Source organism: Cygnus olor, chromosome 1 (assembly GCF_009769625.2).
Source record: "Cygnus olor isolate bCygOlo1 chromosome 1, bCygOlo1.pri.v2, whole genome shotgun sequence".
NCBI classification, from domain to species: Eukaryota; Metazoa; Chordata; class Aves; order Anseriformes; family Anatidae; genus Cygnus; species Cygnus olor.
Window position 1 is genome coordinate 100,733,735 of NC_049169.1, and position 14,218 is coordinate 100,747,952.

At 43.8% G+C, this 14,218-nt stretch overlaps 1 protein-coding gene across 2 annotated transcripts; it reads right to left on the bottom strand.

Annotated features, from left to right (window-relative positions):
- Nucleotides 1–201: 201 nt before the first annotated feature.
- Nucleotides 202–14,218, bottom strand: ING4 (inhibitor of growth family member 4). 2 transcript variants are annotated; one of them, XR_005824312.1, is made up of 9 exons: nucleotides 14,041–14,218; nucleotides 3,556–3,627; nucleotides 2,992–3,158; nucleotides 2,686–2,800; nucleotides 2,256–2,364; nucleotides 1,773–1,920; nucleotides 1,313–1,374; nucleotides 899–1,072; nucleotides 202–805 (listed from the first exon to the last, which is right to left on the bottom strand). XR_005824312.1 is itself a non-coding variant. In XM_040573304.1 (8 exons), exons 1-8 carry the CDS (start codon nucleotides 14,201–14,203, stop codon nucleotides 1,033–1,035), a joined length of 876 nt encoding a protein of 291 aa, XP_040429238.1. In that variant the 5' UTR covers nucleotides 14,204–14,218; the 3' UTR covers nucleotides 202–1,032. The 2 variants fall into 2 exon arrangements, 1 of the variants encoding a protein (XP_040429238.1); XM_040573304.1 differs by having other exon boundaries at nucleotides 202–1,072.

Below are 14,218 nucleotides of genomic sequence, written 5' to 3' on the forward strand. Positions count from 1 at the left end.
ACAGATGCTAGAAAGCTATGCAATTCTTTGCTAAGTATATTGGGTACATTTTCAAACCTGACTTATGCAGCATGTCTAACTGTTCAGGATTATCACATGAAGAAAGCTGTGCCACTGTGAAAAAGCAGAGCTGAGAGAGAAAAAAAATAACCGAAGAGACCCATTGTTTACTTTGGAGGTGACAGCAAGGCAACCAGAGTATTTGTTCCAATGAACTTTATTTAATTCAGTATTATACAAGTGGGATTTGAATCCCAAAACTTCTCATCATGAACATAATGGAGAAGCTTCACTGCACAAAACAGAGGGAGAATTTTGGAGCCAGAGGACAGGCTAGATCAAATTGTTTCTTGCCATGCAGCCAGAAATTCTTCCTCCTTCATACAGTGTGCTTCAAAGGCCAGCAGGTTTACCCCAGGAGTAAAGGAGACAAAGCCAGCTCTAAACGCTCCTCCTTCCTCCTCAACCCAACAAAAGAGGCAGCTCAATGCCAGACAGAGTAGTGGAATGATTAAAGATAAGGAGTACATTAGGTTTTCAGTCTCTCAACCAACCCACTAGATTAAGCAGTGGCCTGGTTACTCCCTCTCTCCTGAAAAAGATCCAGGAAAATCGAAGACCTAAAATACTGAAGACTTACCTCCTTTCCTTCCCCCATCCCATAGCCTTGTTCTCTAAGCAGAGAGTAGGCAATGAACTCTGAGGAGGCTGAAGGAAAGCCAAGGAAAATCAGGGGCTACCTGAATCCCTGGGAATCTGGTGGCTACCCTGGTGCCCTCATTCATTCCCTTTGAGGTTCAGACACCTGTTTGGAATAGTACACAGAGAGGGCCTCCCTTAGGGATTTGGAAGCAACCAGGGATACAGAACACAGAGGAACTGCCGTGAGGGTACACACCATTCCAGGGATGGCCGAAACCACAAACAGGGCAAGACTCCCCCCAGCCAAGGCCCCAAGGGCTGGGGGAGTTGGGACGAGGCCCTGGCAGGGGGAAGAGAGCTCCTGCAGCAGTGCTAAGGGCTCATGGGATTTTATTTCTTCTTCCTCTCCTGGGAACAGCGAGGGCAGAACCTGGTAGAAAGGGAAGTAAAAAGCCAGCATTTATGACCTGATACACATATATAAATACATGCAAAGATACAGTCTCAAAAGTTCTTTTCCAAGGTTCCAACCAAAGCCTTAATTCAAATTTTCCTTCTGAAGAGGACTTCTAAGTGTGTATATACAATATCCTCCCTCTTGCCACCCAGGACCTCCCCTTTCCAGACAGGGATGGGCCCTCCAGGATGTTTGTTTTTAGCGCTCACTCACCATTTTCCTCTTGGTTTTGTCGTCAGACCCACGCAGGCAAAATGAAACCATTCAATGGAACACTGTTGGGGTGGAGAGCAGTCAGTTAAAGAGCAGTTTTCTTTTGAAATCATTGTTTCTGGACTGCTGAAGTTTCCCAACGTTTGATCACAAGCTCCTACATCCCTAGCAGTGATGTTAACGGGATCAGTCAGAAAACAGAGACTCACACCCAACCTATACAATGTTATTAAGCAGAATTCCCCTCCTTGCTTGCTAAGGGTGGGGCCGAAAAACAGCCCATCATTTCAGGAGAAAACCTGGAGAAAGTTGCACTTAACAGGCCACATCACTGCTCTTCCAAACTATCTAAAATAAGACCTCCTACTGTCACTGCTTGCTACATCAGCCCCCCACAAGCAGGACAAGACATTCTGTAGGAGACTCTCCTCCCCCATCTCCATCATGCACAGGCTCTTACATCTGGGTTGTCGCAGCCAATCATCTCCCCATAGGAGACCTGGTGGCAGAGGCAATAAGTAGGCTCATTGGGGTCCACAGGCATATCCAATACATCCGAAGGGTGCACATTTCCAAAAGTGACTGAAGGCATCCCGTATTCTGTGCTACTGCAGGAGAAAGGAATAAACCAGGTCAGCAAATTAACTAGCATCGGTTCCCTTCGTGTCACCCATGACAATGCCCTTATTTGCCAGAGACAGCCACACCTCCTTTTTAAGCACACACACCCACCTCCACCGATGTGACCTGCGTTCCCCTTCATGCCACACTCCCCTGAAACAAATAAAAGGCCTCTTTCCTGTTTCTTCCCAAAAAGAGACAGAAGACACACAGCCTGGTCTGGGTGAGGATCAGATCCTTCTCACAGGGAAGTCTGGCTAGATCTCCCTTGGTCTGATTTGTAGTGCTGCTCCTCATTTCCCCAAATTTCTTAAATGCTTACGTGCGGACAAGCTTCAGTTTCTTTTGGGCAGTCTTTGGTGCCTCCTCATCAGAATTCTTCCCTTTAGAGCGAGCACGGGCAGCTTTCTTCTCTTTTTGGGCTCGGCCCTCTGGTAACAAGAGAAAAAGTTGCTGCATCTACCATGCCGTCAAAACAGACACCTGACAGTAACAACCTCTCCAGCACTAAAACGCACTCCTACTGTGGAGTGTATATTGGCTTTGGGCCACACACCCCATCTTAGTTTTATCTAGTGGCCTTGAATATGCTCACAGAAAAGAGCCCAGGACACCATCTTTTTACCTGTCCTTCAGATTCCAGCGTAACAGTCTTTGATCTGTACCACTCCAGTGCCTGCCTTCATCCCCACCACTTCCACAGTCACTTGGCTGCCTCCTGTATCAATCTGCAGCCCAGTGGTGGTACTCACTCTTCTTGCCCTTGCTGGAAGAGCTGTCATAGTCACTCGATTCTATCTGCTTCTCCTTCAGGTCTGCTTCAAAGCGAGCAAGGTCTGTGTCCAGCCGCCGGATGTGCTTATCAACCTGCAAAGATGACATTGACCAGGAATTACCACAGAAAAGAGCCCAAGAGAGCAAAGAGGAGAGAACACGGGGCTCGTGCTCAGAGCAGAGAAGCAAGAGCGTGCAGGGCCTGAAAGAGATCAGGGCCTTCCAGGACTGGGGGTTTCAGTATAGCCTTTCATACAATAACCACTAGACACTTCCCTTCATACCATCTCGTAGGTCTGCATTGCCAGCTGAACCTTGTCATCCCCAAACTCCTTGCACTTCCCATAGGCCTCCTGGATTTGCTTGAGAAGCCCCAGTTTTTCCTCTGACGACAAAGTCCGTGCATTGCTGATATACTCTGTGGCCAACTTATCGATCTCCGACTTGAGGTCTGAAACAGGTTTACCATTAATACATCAATACACATACATACACGCTAGTGGAACAGGTTGCCCAGGGAGGTGGTGGAGTCACCATCCCTGGGGGTGTTTAAGGAAAGGTTGGACCTGGCGCTTAGGGACATGGTTTAGTGGGTGACATTGGTGGTAGGGGGATGGCTGGAGCAGATGATTTTGCAGGTCTTTTCCAACCTAGAATCATTCTATGGAATGATTCTGTTAGGAAAGACCATAAAGTATAAGGATAGGAAAGAATAGATTAGAAAAGGATAAGAGCAGCTGCAGGTTTCCTTCCCTGCCCTAAGAACCCTGTGATACAGGCAAAGTGAAGGAAAGCTGGCCAGGCCGCAGGCTTTCTGTCTCATCACAGAAACCTTCTCCAATGCTCACCTTCTGTTCTCTGATCCAGATCTCGCATGAGCTGGAAGTTTCTCTGCAATTCAAAAGGCAGGTTCTCAATACCTGCAGGGAAAGGAGAATACATGGAGAAGTCAGGTTCCTGTCTGCCGTGTCAATGCAGGAACAAAGCTAACTCAACCGATAACAACACGTACACCAGCCCAGTGACACCCAGCATGCTTTCCTGGTTCACATTAGCATGCCTCTGTTTGCTGTCAACCGTAAAGGAAACGGACTATAAATACTTCACATATTTAATCCAGGAGCACAGTTCTATAGGATTGTATTAGTTAATGGAAGGCTGCCACTCAGAAAGGCCTAAATTAGAAAAGCAGAAAAACAAAACCTGTAGCGCAGTCGTTCTAATACAACGTATCCACCAAGAACTTTCTTCGGTAATAACAAGGGAACCAAACCAAAACAGCACAACAGCTGGTAAACAATGCCACTTTGCTGTTCCTACACAAAGATGTCAAAACTAGAGTTGATCAAATGTTAATTCACTGAGAAGAGTGAATCAATTTTAGAGCATGCATTTTAAAGACAGAGGTAGGAGACACTTTGCAGAGCCAAAAAACAACCCTGAGGTGGGACGGGAAGCAGTGCCACAGCAGCCTTAACCCCCGACCCTTGTTCTGCCTCCTATACCATAACCTCAGCGTAGTCTGTCCAGCACCTGCAAGGATCCTATACATCACGAATAACAAATTTTTCTACAACTCTGAATGAGCAACGTGAAGCTGAGAGTCAATTTTCAATGCACAATGCTACTCACCCCCTAGCCATCGCCAGATGCTCAACTGACAAAGCTGATAAAAACAATTCTTATTTTTCCATGGCTGTCTAATCAAACTGAGGTCTACTAACACTGCACTAACCTGAAGTCCAAGCTTGATTGTCGTCACCTTTATACCTGATAGAAAAAAAAAAATCTCTTGCAGGTATAAACAAAAGGGGGGAGATGGGGAGGAAGAGCTCTTTAGAAACACAACATAAGCATGTCTGCTTCCCGAACCCTCTCTGCAGCACACGCAGAATGTAAATGAAGGCGTCTCTACCCATAATCAAAACTGTCTAATACAATGGCCCCAGCAGTGGTCTCTGTTTTCACTGTCATATGCTTCTACACCAGAGACACTTCCTGAAAAACAAGAGATTTTTTTTATTATTATTTTTTTTTTTTTTTACAAGTACAACAGACAGGCCATGAAATTTATTCCTACAAGAGGTAAAAGCAATTGTAGGCTTCACTGGGCTTAGAAGATATTTAAACTTATTTTTTCACACAAACAGAATACAGTAAGTTACATATGAAGTCCTTGTAGGTAATTAAGCTATCGCCTCAATAGGTTTTTGTTGCCATTTCTACTTTAAGTATCTGAGAAATTTTCAGGTAGTAGGTGTCCTTAAGCACGCAGATAAATGATCACACAGCACATACACATCACTGCCCTGTGTCCAAGGTTAACACTGCAAAATCAAGTTCTGAAAAAAAATAGGAAGCATCAAAACTAAGGTTGTCTGAATATTCCTAAATTTGATACTTCCTGTTGGCCTAGTATGACAGACTTTACACAAGGCTCGAGCAGCCCACAGCTGATATTACATCCCTACAGCTCAAAAAACATCTCAAAAAAAAAATCAGTGACACAATACTGAAAAACATTGTTGCTTACAAAGGGAACTTAATGACAGGGATGAAATTCAGCTCAGGTATCTTAATATCATTCCTTTTTCTTCTTGTAATCCCCATCCTCATTGACTCCAAACCTTTCAATTTGTGCAGAAATGAAACACGTTTCATGCAGCAGCACACTACTTTTCATTCCTCTCCTCTAGGAGAGGTGCCCTCTAGAAGAAATCAGTATTTGTTCTTGCATTGCATGCAGTATGCCAAATATGCACCGAGTTTATTAATCCTGGACCATCACGACTGCTGAATTCTTGACTTGGCAGTTTTTAGAAAAGATCTATGTAATTTCCTTTTTCTCCTCTAAAAAAAAGAAAGTTGCTGAAAGCACACATTCTATCACATACATAGTTTTCCCTCAGCAGGGCTACAAACCGTAAGGTTCAGAGAACACCTGGGCTAGCACAAAAACCAGCAGGATGCTATTCTTTGGGCAGAACAACCCTAAATGAGGTTATGGCTAAGTTTCACAGCGATGTGCTAACAGCAGGAGAAATTCGGACAGGAATTTGCTTCCGTTACAGAACCTGAAAGGGACTGTGCTCTGCCTTTTTTTTTTTTTTTTTTTTTTCCAGATGTCACTATGAAAATCCATCCCCAGTTGTCACTAATGCCATCACATGCCCTCACCTGGAAAGTTTCTGTTCTACCTTTACCTCTACATCCTATACAAAAAGCCTAACACGATAAAGCTGCAGCTAAACGAGTTTTAACCCAGCAATAAACTATTTCTGTGGTAGTTAGCTTACCTAAGTATGGGGGAGCTTTCTGATCTCTGCAGCTTAAACCAAAAGCTCCTCTCGACCCTTATAAAGCAGAGCCCTTCACACAGAATTTATCGCAGTGGTCCAAACGCTTGCTGAAATTGTTTGGCCTATGTTATGCTGTCCATAGTCCCATTAAAAAAAATAAAATCTAAAATTTAAATTTCCATTTCCTCTTTCTTACTAAACCAACACTTTTTCCCTCTGTCTTTCCAAAAAGATTTGATATTTCTGTAATTGCTTCCTCCTGTGTTTCTCCTTTTCCCTTTACAATCCATTTATGCTTTCTTCTCACAGTAAGATGCGCCCAAGCTCTTCTTGACTAAATGCTGTATTTTACAATACCCAAACAGTTCTCAGATTCTGAAACAGATCACAGGAAAAAGAAATTGTCTGTCTGAGAAAGCATAGCCAGGACACCCTAACAGACGTGTTCGATTGCTAGAGAACAGGCCAGTGAAGTGCAGTCACTCTGTCACAGGCAACAATTTGACAGAAAAATAAGGAAAAGCAAAGGCCTCTCACAAAAGGCAGAGCAGCAAGAGAGGAAGACAAGGATGGGGAAGATGTGCAGGGAAGGAAGTGCTAGCAGGACCAGCAGTTTGGCTCAGAGCATGGACTGTCACAAATGCTACCGTGCTCGTTTGCACAGATGACACAGAGCAACATGCTGCCCCACTGTGCCCAATTCGTTCCTGCCACAGCAGGATCATCCTATACATCAGCACGTCTGAGTTTTTGCCTCCCCCCCCGCCTTTTTTTAAGCTTGTTTTCATTCCTTAACACAAGTTAAAAGCCTTCTTTCCTTTCCCTCATTCTTATCCTTTCACTATCCCTCTTCCATCTCTCTTACTCTCCTCTTTCCTTGTCATTCCTTCTGCCATTCCCATTCTCCTTATCACATACAGGCATCCATAACCGCGCTGTCTTTTCTCTTAAGAACCACACAGACCCTCAGCGCTCACCCTCCAAGAATCAGAATCTAATCACCATTCTCCTTCCCCCCAATTTTTTTCAAACAACCAAATGTAGGGTGTCAGTGTAGACGACATACTTAAACTCCAGCTCCTGAACTCAGATGTTAATTCACACACACACACAGAGCAAGCCCGTGAGCCTGTGCAACGGCACAACCTGATAAGTTTCATTATGCTTCATTCTCTCATTGCATGTCTTTTAGCAGAGCCCAGTAATGGGCTTGTATTGCGACTGTCCAAATTCCTGAAGAGATCCATGGCACCAAGCACTACACAAATACACGGTGACTTTCCCAAGGCATCTACTCAACTCCCATGTCCAGACGTATGATTACATTTATTAAAAAAATGTCGAAATACATTTTGAAACACAATCACGGTTGCTTTATTAAACAATACAGATTTCAACAAACAGTTTAGACACCACATTGCTGAAGGTAATTAAGAAATCCTGCTTGTGACAGACTTGCAGAACAGCAGGATAACTTCCCTGCCCTCCGGAATATAAGAGTGGCTGGGATCTCACTGGGGAAGCACACAGGACTTTTTGGTATGCTGCGATTTAAGAATTTTGTAGCATTTTAAGTATAGTGCAGGTCAACTGTCTTACAGCAATCTTCAACTTCCTTGCTTTCTCATTAAGGGGAACGATGTCTTATATAACCCTCCATCCTTCCTTTTAGGCAACGTAACCCTTTTAATGTGCTGCTACTATTCTGTGTTCTCAATTAATGATCTTCCTACACATTCCATTGAAATCTGAGCATAATGATATACCTTTCTTCCTATTCACATCGAGCTCAGCACTACAGCAGCACATGCAGCCTGACCTGTAACGTTACCCTCACCACCACCCCTGTAAGGAATAGTCCTACCCACATTTTCACCAACGGAGCACTCAGACGCACAGTAGAGCGAATTGCCCAAGGCCACCCAGGAATTCTGCGGCGCTGTTATCCCAGGCTCTGGGCCAGTGCACCGCATGCCAGTCCACCAGGGAGCGCCTACACCAAGCACTGCCCAAAGAAACAGATGTCAGTCAGCAACAACAGTCAGTGCAATAGCCACAGAAGTCTAACACTCCCCAGAAGACAGCATACCCTTTCCTGGGGGGGGGGGGGGGGGGGAAGAGGGTTCTTTTTCTCTCTCTCTTTTTTTTTTTTTAAATTATATTAGTTCAATACTACAGCATCCACAACCAGGATAGTAGGCAATGTTGTTACTTTCACACCAGGGAACTTTATCGCTATGTTAAAGATCAACCTTGACGTCAGAAGTTTGGAGGATATGGAAGACTGGCATGTCAAACGAGACTTGCAACACTCCAGGCGTTTCCAGTCGGTCACAGATCTCCAAGGGCAGGGACCACCACCAAAGGGATCAGAGGGCTCTTTGCCAAGACAGTCACATCAGATGTGTGAAGAAATACAGAGAAAATGCAGAACGCTTTGTCTTGTAAAACCCTTTTCTATCAACTCTGATGAAGGCACCAGTTAACGACCAAATCTGTTCTAAATGAACTGGCCATTAACAACAATAAATGTATTAGCTTAGTGTGGGTTGTGCCAGTAGCTTTCACACAGAAACAAATGATGCCTATGAATCACCAAATCCTCTCCCTTTCATGAGATCTTCTGTAATTTTCCATACATGTGTGCTGCGTTACAGATACAGCTCATCCAAAGTCTCATGAAGGTGAAAAGCATCTTCCAGTCTACGACGCTAAAACAATGTTCAACATAGAAAGAATGTATTAAGAGATTGCAAACCCGAAGTATGATGCAGGAAACTTGATAGGCCGGAACAGGAGAGTGTGGCCACATGCTACACTGGGGAGGAGATAAGAGACATTCCCATGCTGCTGGGGAGTACGTTGCTACTGTAGCTCTGTGCTTACACGGGAGTAAGTTTTCCAGTATTGAAAAGTCCTGAACTGGTGCATCGCCACGTACCAGCAGGATAGCAGGAACAAAGGAAACTTGACGCCTCCCTAATCAGGATTAAAAAAAACAGAAAGCCCCCCCAATGACTACACAATTAACTCAGTGTTAACTTACCAACTGAGGACTCCTCAGCTCAGTGTGCAGTCTCCACCATCCTGTTAAGTGAGGCAGGTATGTCCTAGTGTCTGCTCCTGGAGCAGGTCCCGACTGGTGGCCTCCAAGACAATATAATGAATACCAAGCAGCCATCTGAGCAGATAGGCCAGCGACACTCTTCCGCTTCTCAAACTCGATATGGTTATTAGCTCTCTGCTGATGACTCTCCCAAGTGTTTAGGTCTAATTTAGACTAAATGTTGGCAGAATCTAGACGCACAGAGGCATGGGGTGGGGAAAGCTGGAAACACTTTTTATTGCTTTGTTACCATTCCTTACCCACACTTTATACTGACATTCATTCAATAACAGACCAGCTTAACTATAGCTTTAAATGAAAATTTGAATTTCCTTCCAGTCCGGTGCACACTTCCCAACTGGAATGATAAAAGTTTCACATCCAGCAAGACAGATAAAGCAACAGCCTCATCAGTCTAGGCAGGAAAATATGTGGTGGACAAGGCTGGCTGGAACAAACAGGGAAGGTGACACGATCTTCTCATTTCTCTAATGAGAAAGCACACCCACAGACACGACCCTTGCGTTCACCTCAGCTATCCGTGCAACTGGTCAGCCATATCCTCAGAAGCAGAGCACAGGAAGGTGAGCAGTGAGGTCAGTTCACAGTAAATGGGCCAGCTGAGGAGAGGTACACTCCTCGGTTCTGTTGCTATAAAAGATAGATTTGGGTGGTGTCACTATACTTTATTTTCATATCCTCTAGATAGATAAACAGGGATGCACTGACATCAGAAAATGTGGTTGAACAGCAGCTCCCTCTGCTATAAAGATAACCCCTACAATCATGACACTTTCACGGATGAGCAAAGACTCACAGAAGGCTATTTGGGATTGTTCTCTAAATGTATAGACTTCAGTGATGCCTGGTACAAAGAAGCTCTACAATCCTCTTGAAACATCTAACCATGAAGGAAACAGAGTGTTTGCATCTCATCTTCTAGAAGATCTGTATTAGTCACCTTTCCTTTCTCCCACTCAAAGCCTCCAGTACAGTATTTCTAAGCCTGTGAGAGTGCAAATACTGAGCCAAACACAGTAACTCCAGTCTGAGCAAACACAAACTCCTCTAAAGAGCTCTCATGCACATGCAACCACAAAATACCATGTTTTTCTTTCATCTCATTCTTCCTCCATCCCTTTCTACATCTCTAATTCATTTGCATCCATAGTTTCCCCCCTCCTAAAGTTGCACTGCTTTCTTGGCGTGAAGGAAAGCACTTCATTATCTTGTTCTCTCCCCTCAGAAGCAGACATAAAATTGTTTTGAGACCAGAAGGAGGACAATATTTGAAGAGATGGCAAACTTTTTATGCTTAACTTCAGTCACTAAGGAGAACTGAGGAAAAAGCCATACATATAAACAAGCAAGAAGAATAGAAGTGGAACAAGAAACATTCCTCCTCTTCCCCTTCCCCGAATTCTTTGGCTCAGTATTGTCGTTGGAGGGACAGCCTCCAATGAGGCTGAATGATGAAGGAAGGAAGGGGATCAGAGTAGACAAGACAGGGAGTTTCTCGGTGAGGAGGTTCAGCACTGAAGGAACATGCATATTTTTTTGCTGCAAGAACACCTGCTAGGAGCATAACACATTTCAGACAGATATACTTTGCAATTAACGGCTTAGAGCAAAGGCGTGTCTAATCCTAGGTCTAAAATCAGTTTTAAATTACAGAAAAAAAAAAACTGCTAAAATACCAGAACTAAGAAACCGCCAGACACCTTTTACTGAGAGGTCTGTTGTTAACTTGGCTACTCCACAAAAATTTCCCAGGAAAAACAAAGCAACACAACAACAATAAAACACCAACCTTTAGAGGTCCAAAGCAGAGGACTCAAGAAGTTACAAACCGAAATACTTAAGGCCATATGCACAACTCTGTCAAACCTTTTGTGCACTGTAACATACAGTTTTTAGTTACCTAACGACATGAGATTTTCACAAACAGTGTTTCTCACATGCCGTGACTCAAAGTTTTATTTTATCCTCTTTGCTCAATAGAGTCACACATACGCTACCCAAAATCCAATCTAAAAACTGACTCAATCAGCTTTTCAAGGTGCTTGTTATTTTGACACAAGAATGTTTTTTCCCAACACAGTGGAATAGCCCACTTCCCTCACCAGTAAAATGAATAACTGAGGTAAAGAGATTAAGGGCAGCTCATTGCAAACACACCTCTTGAAATGTCAATGCTACAAATCCTCACTATTCAGAATTATCTGTTCAAAGCACGCTTTAGTTGCAACTATGAGCATTCTGCCCACCTGCCACCCTGACTACAAATTTTCACTCATTTTAAGGGCAGCACAATCTGTTTGGAGAGAACCTGTAAAAAGCGTGTCCTACAAGGAAACATAAACATCAATCAAACTCACTCTGTCAGGGTGGTATTCAAAATGACACCACCTTTTTTCTTCCTACAATCTTCACTTAATTCATTATACACCTTCCTTTCTTCAAGCATTTGAAGAGGTCCTACAAGCAAACTGCCCTCTTTCATCACACACTCCTCATTCATCCCCTGAACAGATCCAGCCAGTAAACGATATGAAAGAGAAATGCTGTGGGAGGGAAAAAAAAAAAAAAAATCAACTGAAAGCCACGTCTACATTAGATGCAAAAAGAACACTAAAAAGAATTTCAATGCAACAAGCAGAAGCAAATATTAGACATTTTGAAAAGAGCTGACCAAAAGCTCCGGACTATTTATTTGCATCAATTTACAGGACATTTTGGAACATTACTCAACTTTTAAAGAGTGAACTCAAAAAAATATATATTGAAATAATCATCAAGAAAAAAAAAAGGAAGGAGTGAGGGGGAGAACAATCAGGCAGGCATGAAACCAGAAAAAGAAATGGAACAGCTGATCTGGGATCACCTCAAAGAATTCAACAAGGGTGACAATATGGGTTAAGTGGGTGACACCCCCCTTCTCCAACTTTCCTGATAAACTTTTTTCTTCTTTAAAGAATATACGTATAATTAGCGAAAATATTATTTTTCAATGATTGAACTACAACTTGCATCAAATACTTGATGAGGTAACAGAAAGGCTTTTCAGTGCATTACAGAGAACTACCAGCATCACTCATGAAAATCACACATGAAGCAGTTTTTGGTCCACCAAAAAAAAAAAAAAAAGTCACTTGTAAGTGAGATACCGGCTGGAAGAACAAAAATGAAAGGAACAGACCACTAGGACAGTAAGATACAGCCTGACTGCAAACAGGTATGTTCCATCCAGTCTTATTTAGGCTAATACATTTAGAAATGATCAATATAAGTGATGGATAAAGGATGCCAGACCACATCTCTAAGGAACAGAAAGACTTGAATATCACGGTAGATAATTACCTGAACGTGAGCTTACAGCTAAAACACAATGGCCAACGTGGATAAGGGTTTACTCAACAGAAGAACGATAACCTGACTTCTTTAGTGAGTACTGTAACGAAGACTGGTAATAAAGGACCGTACGCATTCAGAGAGTCAGAAGTTCAAGTAGGATGTCAAAAGATTAGAGCAGGCTTGGAGAAGAACAATATGGCTAATTAGAAAATTGAAAAATATGTTATCACAAGCAATTCAATTTTTTTTTTTCTAAGGTACCAGAAGGAAATTTAAGATTTAATTAATTAGAATCTACACAAGGAAGAAACTTTTAATAAGGGGACACTTCAACACAGCAGGTAAAAGGCATAGATGCAATGACTAACTATTGGAATTGTGAAAATTAGCTACAGGCAAGTCATCAAACTGTGACAGGAAAGCCTATCAGCAAACTAACTCACTGAAGGTTGAGATGGATTCTCTTTAACTCTACGTATTAACATCCATATAAACTACATTTCTAAAAGAAACTCTAATTTGAGCACAGCAACTGTCCTGCAGTTAGCTAATGAAGGGAAATAACGTTGCATATGATATACAGGATACCAGATTAAAATCAAAAAAGGCAAAGCCACTGTAGCGAACGCTGTTTTGCTCTTCCCAACAGTTTTGTAGCCAGATATTTTAAGTACTTTTAGATTGTGAACTTAAAAAAGTAAAGCGACACACCTTAAAAAAATGACATCACGACCGTATTAACATCCACCTTCAGCAGGATGAGAATCTCTAACTCAATTGCAGGACCACACATCTTAGCTGAGACAAAATATAAGACCTTGTAATTTTCTCTGTAAGTATGCACTAGAGGGGAACAGAGGAGTTTCCATGGAGTTCATGGATTTTAGCTAACGGTAACACTGACATCCAGAAGCTGGACATCCAGAACTGGAGCACTCTCTAGCCACCAAGATAACCTACAGATTCTTTTATCTCTGCCTTAATGTCTACCCTATCTCTCTACACTCAGCGCTGCTTCTTTCTCATCTCTGTCTACTGGTTTCAAATCCCAGTCTTTTGCTCCTTTATCTTTGCAGCTCTTCTCAATATACATTTGTGCTCTACCTAGTAAGGAAACACCGCATTCCACCCATGGACTAACTCCTTGTCCACCTTGCACATTCGCCTCTTGTCTAGCCCCCATCCTTCAAGTATCTTCTCATCCTCGTCCAACTTTTCTACCTGCCTTTTGCACCATCTTCACAGACCCTAGATCAATATTCTTGCCTGTACACTCCCGGTGTCTTTTCAGCTTTCGTGGCACAGCATCACTTATTACAGTTCCTGAACTTTTTAAATTATTTTAACCTTTCTTAATAGGTTTCCCTTCCTAACGACACAGGCCAGGCCAGGCCGAGAGCAGCCGGGCGACGCTGCCGGCCCTGGGGCTCGCCAGCCCGCGGGCAGGGCCCGCCCGCCACAGATCCCGTCCCCGGTACGCGGTGTGTGGGTGCGGCAGGCCGGCCCCGGCCCCGGCCCCGGCCGCGCGCCCCTCCTCCTCGTCCTCCTCCTCGCCCCGCCGCGGCGGCGCTTACTGTCCAGGTAGTGCTCCAGGTACATCCCCGCCGCCATCTTGCGCCCCGCACACACCGCCGCTTCCGGCAGCCGGTGCGCCCCCGCCGGAAGTGGCCCTTGCCCGGCTCGTGAAGCCGCTTCCGCCCTGAATCCGGGGCGCTTGCGCTTGGCGCCCGCCGCCATTTTGGGCCCTGAGGG

Excerpts from the sequence above, each read along its gene's own strand:
- ING4 (XM_040573304.1), bottom strand. The coding sequence starts at position 14,203 with ATGGCGGCGGGCGCCAAGCGCAAGCGCCCCGGATTCAGGGCGGAAGCG. Across the intron at positions 1,375-1,772 it reads TTGGCTGCGACAACCCAGAT|TGTTCCATTGAATGGTTTCA; the intron begins GTAAGAGCCTGT and ends CCACCCCAACAG. Across the intron at positions 1,073-1,312 it reads ACAAAACCAAGAGGAAAATG|GTTCTGCCCTCGCTGTTCCC; the intron begins GTGAGTGAGCGC and ends CCTTTCTACCAG.